Source organism: Chrysochloris asiatica, unplaced genomic scaffold, assembly GCF_000296735.1.
Source record: "Chrysochloris asiatica unplaced genomic scaffold, ChrAsi1.0 scaffold00249, whole genome shotgun sequence".
NCBI lineage: Eukaryota > Metazoa > Chordata > Mammalia > Afrosoricida > Chrysochloridae > Chrysochloris > Chrysochloris asiatica.
Window position 1 is genome coordinate 3,898,131 of NW_006408767.1, and position 12,277 is coordinate 3,910,407.

A 12,277-nucleotide genomic window follows, 5' to 3' on the forward strand; every position below is an offset into this window, starting at 1 on the left:
CAACAAAAGGACAGGATCCCATCTCTAAATGGGGTTCCGTCACTCACAGAAGGCCTAATGCTTTGTCTTCAAATCTTGGGACACTCTAGGATGAGCACTGGACTGTTAGCCACAAGGCCAGCCATTCAAACCCACAGCCGCTCCTAAGAAACCCTATACAGGGTCACTATTGGTTGATGACACTTAACAAGAACACAGTAGAAAGGTGGTATTTCCATAAAGAAAGGAACCTTAATTGCCCCACAGCCCCATGTTATCAGCAAAAGGCCTTGTACTCTCCCTAGCATTTTCACTTGAGGCCTAAACCCACCACCTGCTGGTGGGCGTCCCTCTTCAAATAGAGAGTTGGAGAAGAACACAGATGGCCTAGGGCAAGGCCCATCTGCTCGCCTCCCTCTCAAAGGTCACCACGCTGCGGGCATCTGCAAGCAGCCTTCATTCTCACCTCCTGCTGGTCCCTCAGTAGTCACAAGCCCAGGGTCAAAGAGCCTAAAGAAAAGAATCCTAGATGCCACGGCCTTGGAGGTCAGACAGAGCGCAGCAAACCGGACCTACTCCAACTCCAAGAGCCTCTTTAAAGAGCATAGCGCAGCGGCTGGGGCTCAGTGCTGACCAGATTAGAGAAAAGACACCGACCGACAAGTGGGCCGCCCACGCGGCTGCGGCGCCTGAGCCCGTGCCACACCCGGCCCGCAGCCCGCTCAGCAACGCGGCGTGGGGGTGTGTGCGCCGGGAGAGGGCGCGGTTCAGCGACACCACCCTCCTAGCCCGAAAGGAGCCGGACTAGGCAAAGCGACCGTTCACTAACGGACTCCAATCCCTCGCTGGTGCGGAGCAAGGGCCAAGCAACTGCTCAAAGGCCTCTGGCAACGGCCCCTCCAGGCCTTTCGAGGCCACTTCTCTGCGCCCACCCTCTTCGGTTAGGCCTTCCTAAACCTAGTCCCAGTGTCGGGTAGTCTTTTCGGTTCTGAAGGCACCCGTGCCGGAGCGGAAAACGTGTCCCCTGACTAGCCTCCAGCCCAGTGGATGAGAATACGCGAAGCCTACGCAACGGCTCTGCTGCGCAGCCCACTAAGGAGTCGCGTGGCCCAAACCGCAGGAACGCAGAGATCCCGAAGGGGAGACAGTGGCCAGGCCGGGCCCACGGCGGCCGACTCCCGCAGGCCCCAGGGCCGCTCACCCTCGATGGAGATGACGTGCTCCCGAATCTGGTTCTGCAGCGCCAAGTCCTCGATGCGCTCGATCAGGTCGTAGATGGCGTAGATATTGGGATGCACGGACTCGAAGCGCTGGATCTCGGCCCGGATGGCCGCCGAGTTGGAGAGTGCGAATTGCTGGGATGACCCGCCGGCCAGCTGCTGCGAGGGGCCGCCGCCGCCCCCAGCCCCGGGCCCCGCGCCGCCGAATTGTCCGCCGCCCCCGGTGCCGCCGCCGCTGCCCCCCTGAGCCGCCAGGCTCTGCTGCTGCTGCGGGCTCTGCCCCCCGCCAGCCTGGAAGTTCATGACTCCGGAGCCGCGGGACCCGAGTCAAGCCCGGTTGGGGCCTGAGGCGGCGCTGCGGCGACGGCGGCGGGCACGCGGGGTTGGTGGGGCCGGGACTACGGAGCTGGCGGCTCGGGGCTAGTGCATGGGGCCGGGAAATGAGGCCGGGCCGAGCCGAGCCAAGAACGGCCGCCGCTCACGCTGTGACCGCCGCTGCCAGGAGCTCCCCCGCGTCGCGAACCCACCGCTAGCAAACCAGCCTCTAGCACCAACAACAACGGGCCCGGGAACGCGCAGCCCGGCCCACCCCCAGCGTCATGCGCACGCACCGCCGCCCCCGCCGGCTCCGGCACACGCAACCCTAGCCCCCTCCCCGGCGCCTCCGCCCGCCAGCGCGCACCGCCCAGTTCTCGCCCCCGCCCCCTGCGCCGCACGCGGCGACCTCTACCCGCAAGCGCAGCGGCGGCACGGCCCCTCCCACCCGGGTTCTGCTTTTCCGCCTTCACGCCACCCCCGTCCACGCTGCTTTCAGGCCGCCTGCCAAGAGGGGATCGCTGTTCGGGACAGCACCTAGGATGGGCCGAAGCTTTCGCCTCCCTACATTTCTCTGAGCGGTCTCCGACCTCAGGACAATTCTCGAACAGTACCCTACGCCTGAGGCTGTTAACGCGGCTGATTAGCCTAGGAGGGCCTCCTGCCTTGGCCCAGCTGCTTCTCACCCACATTGTCTCGCCTTCGGTGCAGCGTAGGCTCCCCTATCCTTGCGCCCCGCCCGAGGTCAACTCTAGCGACCACCCCTCCCCCTTCGCTCCCAGGCCGGCGGATGTCTGGCCTCTCCACTGCCTTCTGCAATACAGAGGTTGGGAATCTGGGTTCCCAGCTGTATTCTTACTTCCCTCACCCCAGTTTCATTGGAGAAGTCTTCAGATAGGACACTGAACAACGGCTTCCCTTACTTGTCCTATCAGATCAGCCAGTACTAAAAGATCCCCCTGAGACACCTGAAAGAAGCAGGATTCCATTAGTACATAGAGGAAGAAGAGGTAGGAAAAAAAGCTTTCTCTCACCCAACCCGTTCAAGATACTCACCACAGCCCATAAAACTCTTCATCCTCCTTCCTTTCACCCCCTTGTCCATCCTGATCTTCCTAATACCCATTCCTGGGACTTGGGAGCGGTTCTTCAATTTCCTAATTCCTCTGCATTCGCATTGTAAGTGGTATGCAGTTCTGCTAGCCAGTCCAAATCCACCCCCACAACTTTCCCTAAAACTTACAAGAAGTGGCATGGTGTAGGAAACTGGTCCCAGTCAATCAGCCTGCCAGGGCTATGCCCAGCTGTCCACTAGCACAGCAGACTGCACATGGCTATTCTTTTCACACTTCCATTTACCAAGCCAAGCTGGGCCTCTCCCAGCATTAGTTGCCTTCCACAACTTAGCTCCAGTACAAACCTAGTCACTGTTCCTAGCTTTCTCACAGCTTCCAAAGAACCAGATGCAAGTCAGTCAACACTGGGGCTTCCAAAGCTCTTGGACATGTGGTTTTCCACTTGTGTGACTTTAAGGATGTCTTGGACCTTTCTGGGCCTCATCTGTGAAATACAGTGGTTGAACAGAACACCCAGCTCTGGTGTAGTGTAATTCTAAAAGCAACACCGAATATCTCTTTTAGGTGCCTCATATCTCTTTTAGGTGCCTCATGAGAGTTAACAGCAAGAGAATGTCCAAAGAGAAACGCTAAGGGTAAAGACCTCCTCAAACGTGTGGCCCCAGTGACCAGCATACACCTTTTTAGCATTCACTGATGGGCTGCCTATATGTGTGCCTCCTCTATTAGTACATAAGTCACTTGAGAGAGGGGGCAGGGTCTGATTCACCAGTGTAGTCCCAGGACTTTAAACAGTGCCTGGCATATTGTTAAGTGCTATCAATACGGTTCTGACCCATAGCGACCCTGTATAGGGTTTCTGAGGAGCAGCTGGTAAGCTTGAACTGCCAACCTTGCAGTTCAAACAGCTTTGCAGTCTGGCACATTAACCCACAGCGCTACACCAGGACTCCTGGCATAGGGTGGGATGGATGGATGGTGGTTATGTGCCGTGGAGTCCATTACGACTCATAGTGACTCATAGTGACCTTGTATAGGGTCTCCGAGGCTGCAAATCCTTATGGGAGCAGAAAGCCTCATCTTTCTCCCACGAAACATCTGGTAGTTTCGAACAGCTAGCCTTGAGGTTAGCAGCCCAATTTGTAACCACAATGCTACCGGAGTTCCTTTCTTGGCATATAGTATACACTTAATAAATGTTGGTAGAATGAGAGGATCCCTGATAGCACAGTTGGTTAAGCATTGGACTGCTACCACTGAAAGATCAGTAATTTTAACCCAATGAGAAGAAAGGAGGTAGAAATAAAGTTAGTTCTCTAATAAAGTTAGTCATAAATCTAAACTGACATTCCCAAAGCAACATTTGTGGTACTTGTTCCCACAAGTAGGCATAAGCTATGTGAACCCTGTACCAATTGTCATCAAGATGACTCAATTAATTGAAACACGTGTCAAAAGTAGAACTCACTCTGCTCCATAGGGTTTTCAATGACCAATTTTTCAGTAGATCACCAGGCATTTCTTCCAAGGCACCTCTGAATGAACTCAAACCTCCCATCTTTTGATTAGCAGCTGAGCACATTTAACTGTTCACACCACCTGAACTGTTTGTACCATGAGAACCCTAGGGTAGGCTATTTTTAATCAAGACTGACCATACAAGATGTGGAATCTCTGTTGCTAGAGAGAGACCAAAGAAAGATGATAGTTAGCTGCTCCAGGCCAGTCTGAGACTCACACCCTCTTCAGAGTTTTACTCTGAGGACCTAATTTCTGAGTCCTGGCTTGGGTGGAGGAAGAGACCGACAGCAAGTGAGCAACTAAGTTTTCACCTTATTCAGTAAACTCCTAGTTTCTTCCTTACAACTGCCTTATGGGGTGTGTTTTAGGAATGAAGAACTACTTAGCTTTAAAGACATTTAACAACCCATCCAAGGCCCTAGTGTTGACACTTAAAGAGTTCTGCATTTCTGATGGTTCTAAAGGCCATGCTTCTTCCATAATACTACAGGGGCAAAGTAAAGAAGAATGGATACCATGGGTATTGGGCTCTGGACCAAAGAATCAGTTTAAGGGTCCGAGATACCTTCTGGTGTCGACTCTGACACAGATTAGGCCAAGGTAGAGGTTAGCTGAGCTCTAGGGTCCAACCTCCACAAAGCCTTCATCACTCTATCTTGAACAGAGGCTATTTGATGAGCTACAGCTGACGTTAGTTTCTGAAGTGACAGAAGCCCCAGCTGCTGGGGTGGGGTAGGGGGTGTCGATCTTGCTATCCCCCAAGCTTCTGGGAGACTAGTGCAACTCTAAAGACTCCCGCACTTGCCTACAAATTTTGCCTAAGGAGGGGCGGGGCTGCGTCGGTTCGCAGACTACAGCTCCCACAATGCACCGGGCCCCCCCTCAGGAAGGAGAGTGCTTGCAGGTGCCTGAAGCCTTGTCGCCTCCGCCCGGAAGTGCCCGCGGGTCGACATGGAGCTGGCGGGGCCCGGCGGTGAGTACTGCGCGGGCCCGCGCCTGCCCAGCCGACCTGGCTCCCAGCTGGTTCCCGCCCCGCCCCGGCCGGGACCGCTGTGCCTTCCGTGGTTCTGGGGCGGGAGCACGGGAGGCTGATAGAGGAATTGGAAGTGGGAGGGTGATGTATCGCGTTCCGGGAGCGGAGTCTGGCAGTGGCGTGGATTTAGGGACGCTTCCGGAGGAGGCGCGGAATAGGTCGGGAGGGGCCGAGTAAACTTGAAGGTAGCAAACCACGGAGACTTCAGCTTGCCAAAGGGCGGAGTTTGGCTTTTGATAATGGGGGAAGTATCTTGTAGTCTTGTGCCACGGGTGGGGTTTGGGTAAATGGGTTAAATGACTACGGAGAGCGAGAACTTAGAGGCTCCTTTCCATCCCTCCCCCACCCCAACTCCCTCACCCCGCCTAGAAGAAACTTTAGCGAAGGAGGAATAAATAAGCTTTGTGGTCAAGTAGAGGGAGGAGTAGCTTAGCTGTGGGGTGAAGTTTGCTGGGAGTTGAGTTTAGGGGAGGAGTTACTCAGAAGGTTTTATCTAGGGATGGAGTTTGAATGATTTGTTAAGTGCCTAGTCAGTTTCCACTCCTAGCGACCTAATATAGGGTTTCTGAGGAGCAACTTCTGGTTTTGAACTGCTGACCTTGTGGTTAGAAATCCAGTGCTTATCCAACAGCGCCACACTAGTGTTGTTGTTGTGATGTGCTGTGGAGTCAGTTCCAACTCATAGCGACCCTGTACAGGGTTTCCGAGGTTGTAAAGCTTTACGGGAGCAGAAAGCCTCATCTTTCTCCCACGGAACAGCTGGTAGTTTCGAACTGCTGACCCTGAGGTTAGCAGCCTGATTCGTAACCACTACGCTACCAGGAGTCCTGGCCACACTAGTACTCCTGGTGAATTAGCGAGCTGGTTAAAAACCTAGAATTCGGGTTATCTAAAGTTACTATTTTGGATGTGGTGATGTGGAAGGGGCACGTTGGAAAAGATTGGTGCCAACTGTGCCGAGTTGGACTTGGCTACAGGGCGCATGGGCTATGGGAGAGTGGGAGTGGGGTCAAGAGACTGTTGACGTTCATAGAGTCTTGGCCAGAGAGCAAGCTCCTCATGGATTCTTTGTGCCTCTTCAGTTCAGTAGCGCAGCAGGCAAGGTGGGTGCCATGGCCCTGATTGAAGGGGTGGGTGATGAGGTGACCATCATTTTTGCGGTGCTTGCCTGCCTCCTGGTGCTGGCCCTTGCCTGGGTCTCAACACATACCACCGAGAGGGTTGATCCACTACCCCAGCCGTCAGGGACCCCAACTTCAGCACAGCCCAGCAAAGCCATGACCGCTACGAGTAGCCTCAGAGGGACAGCCCCTGGACCGGAGGCCCCCAGCCTGAGACACAGAGGTCAAGCTGCACAGCCAGAACCTGGCCCAGGGCTCCCAGCAACACCAGACCCCCCACAGCAGCCCCTTGTGCTTCGGCTGAAATTCCTCAATGATTCAGAGCAGGTGGCCAGGGCCTGGCCCCAGGACACCATCGGCTCCTTGAAAAGGTAAGCTGTGCCATAGGGGGAGGAGACTCTGAGCAAAATGCTAAAGAATGGGATGGGAATGATCACAGACCCAGGAGGGTCACCAGAGATGAGCTCCTCTTACAAATGAGGGAACGTAGATCCCCAAATGACATGCTAGTCCAGTCCTTGTCCCTTAATAGCAGACTGCCCCACCAAGGCTGAGACCTGGGTTGGGGGCAGAGGGGAGGTGGTGGGGGTGTTGTCCTGGGGCAGGGACTGGGATTGGCTGAGGCCTGCTCTCTTACCCAGGGCCCTCTCTCCTCAGGACCCAGTTTCCTGGCCGGGAACAGCAGGTGCGACTCATCTACCAAGGGCAACTTCTAGGAGACGATTCCCAAACCCTGGGCAGCCTTCACCTCCCTCCCAACTGCGTTCTCCACTGCCACGTGTCCACAAGGGTCAGCCCTCCACATCCCCCGTGCCCACCGGGGTTGGAGCCAGGCCCCTCCGGCCTGGAAATAGGCAGTCTGCTGCTGCCCCTGCTGCTTCTGCTGCTGCTGCTGCTCTGGTACTGCCAGGTCCAGTATCGGCCCTACTTCCCCCTGACCGCCACGCTGGGCCTAGCCGGCTTCACTCTGCTTCTCAGTCTCCTGGCCTTTGCCATGTACCGCCCGTAGTGCCTCCACGGGCACTTGGCAGGGCTGCCAGCCCCTCTGGACCTCGCTCCCCACGACACAGTGGGAGCTGCTGTCTGCCCAGGCCTGCCTCTCCCGCCTGCCTCTTCTCTCTGTCCTGGAGCTTAGAGTCCCGCAGCCAAGGACTCCGAGGACTGGCAGAGACCCTTCCCTGTGACCTCCATGGTGCTGAGCCTACTCTTGGGGCTGCTGGTCCTCAGCCCCCACTGACAGTTGACTCCTCAGGGTCAGGCAGCTGCTGTCGCTGCCTAGGCCCTGGGCGGAGTGGGGCAACCCCACTAGGCCCATCTTAACTGCCGAGGACCCAAGGATGGACGGAGCCTGCTAGAGGGAAGGGGAAGGGGGGACAGAGGATTGTTCTTTGGAACTTGTGCACATTAAAAAACTGTGAGTTTTCACTCGTGCTGTGTCTGGGTGTGTGGGGCCCGTGGTGAGGGGTCAGGGGAGCCTGGGAGTCCTTGCCCACTGGGAATACAAGGAGTGAAGAGCAAGGAGTGGGTGGGCCCGGGCCCTGGCCCTGTTTCACCTCTCATAGGGCAGCAGCTGGTTTTCCTCTGCTCAGCCATTCCCGGTACCTTAGTCTCACCGGCCCCAGAGCCCTACTCTTGTCCCGCCCCCTTGCCATGTGGTCACCTTCCGGGGCGGGGCACGATGCGCGCTGGGCCTGACGGGAGCCACGTCTCTGCGGTTTGAGGACCTAGCTGGGATTGGCGTCTGGGGCTGCGGTGCGGGGGCTGCTGGGAAGATGGCGGACTCGGCGGTCAGCCGATGAGGAGGCCGCGGGGGGAGCCCGGCTCCCGGGCCCCGAGACCGACTGAGGGAGCGACCAGCGCGGGGCCTGGGGAGCCATGTAGGGGTGGCGCCTGCCAGGGTGGGCTGCGGGAGTGGGGCGGAATTCGTGTTTGCGACGGTGCCGGCGGTATTCCGAAGCCCGGGTGGGTGTGGGGGCCCTGACATCGCCGACTTCGCGCCATTGCAAAGCTGGGCACTCGGGCTCCACAGGCGCCCTGCCAGGCGGGCGCTGCACTCTCATTTCACAGGTAAGGAGACTTAGGCAGAGAGACGAAGCCACTTGTTCAAGGTCACACTGCTGGTAAGTGGCAGCGCCTAGCATGGAGTCCAGGACCATCCGACCGCAAACCCCGCGTTACACCCTCTGTGCTGCCGCTGCCGCCAGCTGGAGGGGAGGGTGGTCGGAAGGGTCTGTGTACGGGCCGATCAGGGCTCCAGACTGGGCGCGACCACCAAGCCCACTTATGACCTCGGGCTTATCGCCTTTGTCTCTCTGGGCCCTGGTCTCTTCATCTGTGAAATTGGGAGCTACTTCCTGCCCCATTGACCTCACGGGCTTGTCAGGAGATGAGCGATAACGCACGGGAAGGTGCTTTGTCGGTGGCCCTGCTTTGAGCGCACCACGTTGTGTCCTGGAAGTCAGAGGGGCGGGGAGGCTAAGGCAGGCCACACAGAAGAGTGACCAGGAGTCTGGTGCTGGGCACCTCTGCATGGGGAGTGCGGTAAGGAGTAGACAGTAGGCCTCTCTCCCCTATGGAGAAGACCTCACCCCGTTTTCTGGGCTGCCCCTCAGGGTCTCCATCTCCCAGCTCCATGCTTCGAGTCCTGCTTTCTGCCCAGGCCTCCTCTGCTCGGCTGTCTGGCCTGCTGCTGCTCCCACCCGTACAGCCCTGCTGTCTGGGGCCTAGCAAGTGGGGGGACTGGACCTCTGGAGGAGGCCTCCATGCAGGTCCTGTGCAAGGGCTGCAGCGGCTTCTGGAACAGGCAAGGAGCCCTGGGGAGCTACTGCGATGGCTGAGCCAGAACCCCACCAAGGTGCGTGCCCACCACTACCCTGTGGCGCTTCGTCGTCTGGGCCAGCTCATGGGGTCGCGGCCACAGCCTCCTCCTGTGGAGCAGGTCACACTGCAGGACTTGAGTCAGCTCATCATCCGAAACTGCCCCTCCTTTGACATTCACACCATCCATGTGTGTCTGCACCTTGCAGTCTTACTTGGTGAGGAAAGGCTTGAGGAGGATGTTTTGGGGGCAGGGAAGGGGGTGGTGGTGGGACATATTGGAAAAGCAGAGGAGGGCAGCAGAGGACCCAAGCTTAAGACAGAGTTCACCTTTCAGGGTTTTGTCCAGGAAAGGCAAATACCCTGGCACAATGACTGCTGCTGCCCCTCCTCTATCCACACGGACATCAGGAGTCAAACAGCATTCTGTCCAGCTTAGGGCATACTACCCAGCTTCTCTTTAATGTAGTGCTCTAGGAATCATTAAAAGTTGTCATAATTGGCCTGAGAACTTACTTTTTACATAAGACCTTCCCCATAGGCTGTTCTGACACTATGTTCCTATTTCCCAGTGTTTCCACATAAACTGTAGCAACCCTTCCAGAGCAGGAAGTGGAGATGAGAAAGGTTGGGGATCCACTAGCCACATGACTAGAACAGAGGAGCCTACATGCCCCATTCCCACTACCATCTCCTCTGACTCTTTCCCTTAGGCTTTCCATCAGATGGACCCCTGGTTTGTGCCCTGGAGCAAGAGCGAAGGTTCCGCCTTCCCCCGAAGCCACCTCCCCCTGTACAGCCTGTCCTTCATGGTGGGCAGAGGTTGGAAGCTGCTCTGAGCTGCCCCCATTTCCTGCGGCATCCACGGCAGCATCTGATACGCAGCCTGGCAGGTGCCAGAGTGGGTACAGACAGGTGGGATGATGGGGGGGTAAGGGCTGAGGACGTGGAGACAGTGATGGCACCTGGGCCGAGTTGGAACATAGCCCACTGGAGGACTGGCCCGAGAGTCCAGCATGATAGGCTGTTCTTCACAGAGGCAAGGCCAGAGGAACTAACTCCTCACGTAATGGTGCTCCTGGCCCAGCACCTGGCTCGGCACCGGTTGCGGGAGCCCCAGCTTCTGGAAGCCATTGCCCACTTCCTGGTGGTTCAGGAAGCCCAGCTCAACAGCAAGGTGGGATTGCCTCCCGCCCTTCCCTGCTCTTCTCTGTGGCCAGTGTCAGGCCAGCCCTGTCCACCTGTCTGGCTTTAATGCCATTTTTTTCCTGCAGCCAACTTACCCCTCTAGGCTGCTCTGTTTGTTGCCTTGAGGTTTAACCTGTCCAACTCTCCATAACCATAAATATTCATGCTTTAAGTACCACCATCTTGGCTTCATTGATCCCACTCCTTCCTTAAAGCCATTAGGATCAGCCCCCACAGTGATGTCTGTTTGGTGATTAATTAATCACGTAGGACTTAAAGACACTGCTTATACTCTTTAACTCCTGGTGTGTATGTTCACAGCTACGTAAGCTTGAAGGCCAAGGCTCCCTAAATTTCAGTTTATAAAATTGATGCTAACTTGCGGCTGTGTAATAAACTGCTTCTCAACAGGTGGTACAGAAGTTGGTCCTGCCCTTTGGACGGCTGAACTACTTGCCTCTGGAACAGCAGTTTATGCCCTGTCTTGAGAGGATCCTGGCTCGAGAAGCAGGGGTGACACCCCTGGCCACTGTCAACATCTTGATGTCACTGTGCCAGTTGCGATGTCTGCCCTTCAGAGCCCTGCACTTTGTCTTCTCACCAGGTTTCATCAACCACATTAGTGGTATGCAGACTGGGTAGCTAGCTCATCCATGAGCTGTGGTGGGGAGGCCTGGGATGGAGGTCTGTAGTCCAGCGTGTCCAGCCCCTGCTTTCCTCTAGGCACACCTCATGCTCTGATTGTGCGTCGCTACCTCTCCCTGCTTGACACAGCTGTGGAGCTGGAGCTCCCAGGATACCAGGGTCCCCGCCTTCCCAGGAGGCAGCAAGTGCCCATCTTTCCCCAGCCACTTATCACCGACCGTGCCCGCTGCAAGTACAGGTGGATGGGGCAGCTGGGAGTAAGGGGAGGGAACTAGCTCTGAATCCTAGAGAAGAAAAACCAGAGGGGCTGTGAATTATCCTAACTGCCTTATCAAAAACAGTCACACCAAAGATTGATCTAAGGCAGTGAAGGGATTTGCCCAGATCACAGAGCTAGAGCAAGACAGACCTCTGGAGAGCCTGGGCCTTCCCACCATCAGTGTCCTTCTTCCCTCAGTCATAAGGATATAGTAGCTGAGGGGCTGCGCCAACTGCTGGGGGAGGAGAAGTACCGCCAGGACCTGACTGTACCACCAGGCTATTGCACAGGTGAGCACAGGTGGATGGGCAGCAGGACTGGGGAGGAGGTGGGACCGTGGCTAAGGGTCGGGGCTCCTTGTCCCCCTCTGCAGACTTCCTGCTGTGTGTAAGCAGTAACGGTGCTGTGCTTCCTGTGAGGACCCAAGACCCCTTCTTACCATATCCACCAAGGTCCTGTCCTCAAGGCCAAGAAGCCTTGAACCCCACTACCCGAGACCCCACCCAAAGGTAAGGGAAACAGGGTGTGGGAGGGTGTCCTGTTCTCTTGGATTTGCTGGCCCTGACCTTGGCCTGCTGTCCCTCCAGGGTGGTGCTGATGCTTCGAGAGCGCTGGCATTTCTGCCGGGATGGCAGAGTGCTGCTGGGCTCCAGGGCCCTGAGGGAGCGGCACCTTGGCCTGATGGGCTACCAGCTCCTACCAGTGAGAGATGCCCCTACCCTGATTTTTGGGGTTTTGTTGTTGTTGTTTTTTTTTGACTCTTGGCCCCTCCAGCCTCACTGGTAACCTGCTTCTCCACAGCTGCCCTTCGAGGAACTGGAGTCACAGAGAGGTCTGCCCCAGCTGAAGAGCTATCTGAGGCAGAAGCTCCAGGCCTTGGGCCTCCGCTGGGGGCCTGAAGGAGGATGAGGGGGAAGTAGAGTGGGTCAGGATGGTCCCCCACCCAAGGGGGGCAAACAATTTGCACTTTGGCTCCTCCCTTCTATTTTGATTCTCATTAAAGTCCCTTTCCGTCTCCATTCCCATTGCTCATCTGGTTTCTGGAACAGTAGACAGGTTCCTGATCTCTTTTCCATTCATGCCCCCCAACCCCAAACAGAGAC

At 56.6% G+C, this 12,277-nt stretch overlaps 3 protein-coding genes across 8 annotated transcripts in view; 2 read left to right on the forward strand and 1 right to left on the reverse strand.

Annotated features, from left to right (window-relative positions):
* AGAP3 (ArfGAP with GTPase domain, ankyrin repeat and PH domain 3) overlaps positions 1 to 1,502 on the reverse strand; it is a 95,045-nt gene extending 93,543 nt beyond the window's left edge. For 3 of the 4 annotated variants that reach the window (XM_006873682.1, XM_006873680.1, XM_006873683.1), the window contains exon 1: positions 1,181 to 1,502. In XM_006873682.1, coding sequence (XP_006873744.1) covers positions 1,181 to 1,502 — 322 coding nt within the window. The remainder of the gene's footprint in view (positions 1 to 1,180) is intronic. The other variant, XM_006873681.1, reaches the window with a different exon arrangement.
* Positions 1,503 to 6,230: 4,728 nt separating this feature from the next.
* On the forward strand, positions 6,231 to 7,274 carry TMUB1 (transmembrane and ubiquitin-like domain containing 1). Its single transcript, XM_006873684.1, has 2 exons — positions 6,231 to 6,636; positions 6,923 to 7,274. The coding sequence occupies exons 1-2, from the start codon at positions 6,257 to 6,259 to the stop codon at positions 7,272 to 7,274; spliced, it is 732 nt and encodes a 243-aa protein (XP_006873746.1). The 5' UTR covers positions 6,231 to 6,256.
* Positions 7,275 to 7,945: 671 nt separating this feature from the next.
* On the forward strand, positions 7,946 to 12,192 carry FASTK (Fas-activated serine/threonine kinase). Of its 3 annotated transcripts, none has more exons than XM_006873685.1 (10): positions 7,946 to 8,142; positions 8,878 to 9,300; positions 9,796 to 9,975; positions 10,120 to 10,259; positions 10,682 to 10,895; positions 10,994 to 11,153; positions 11,373 to 11,464; positions 11,548 to 11,683; positions 11,762 to 11,876; positions 11,976 to 12,192. In XM_006873685.1, exons 1-10 carry the CDS (start codon positions 8,061 to 8,063, stop codon positions 12,081 to 12,083), a joined length of 1,650 nt encoding a protein of 549 aa, XP_006873747.1. In that variant the 5' UTR covers positions 7,946 to 8,060; the 3' UTR covers positions 12,084 to 12,192. The 3 variants fall into 3 exon arrangements, with proteins under 3 accessions (XP_006873747.1, XP_006873749.1, XP_006873748.1); XM_006873686.1 differs by having other exon boundaries at positions 8,061 to 8,142; positions 9,796 to 9,894; positions 11,976 to 12,083; XM_006873687.1 differs by lacking the exon at positions 8,878 to 9,300 and having other exon boundaries at positions 11,976 to 12,189.
* The last annotated feature ends 85 nt before the right edge of the window (positions 12,193 to 12,277 follow it).

Excerpts from the sequence above, each read along its gene's own strand:
- TMUB1 (XM_006873684.1), top strand. The coding sequence starts at position 6,257 with ATGGCCCTGATTGAAGGGGTGGGTGATGAGGTGACCATCATTTTTGCG. Across the intron at positions 6,637-6,922 it reads ACCATCGGCTCCTTGAAAAG|GACCCAGTTTCCTGGCCGGG; the intron begins GTAAGCTGTGCC and ends CTCTCTCCTCAG.
- FASTK (XM_006873685.1), top strand. The coding sequence starts at position 8,061 with ATGAGGAGGCCGCGGGGGGAGCCCGGCTCCCGGGCCCCGAGACCGACT. Across the intron at positions 11,465-11,547 it reads ACCACCAGGCTATTGCACAG|ACTTCCTGCTGTGTGTAAGC; the intron begins GTGAGCACAGGT and ends CCCCCTCTGCAG. Across the intron at positions 11,684-11,761 it reads ACCCGAGACCCCACCCAAAG|GGTGGTGCTGATGCTTCGAG; the intron begins GTAAGGGAAACA and ends CTGTCCCTCCAG.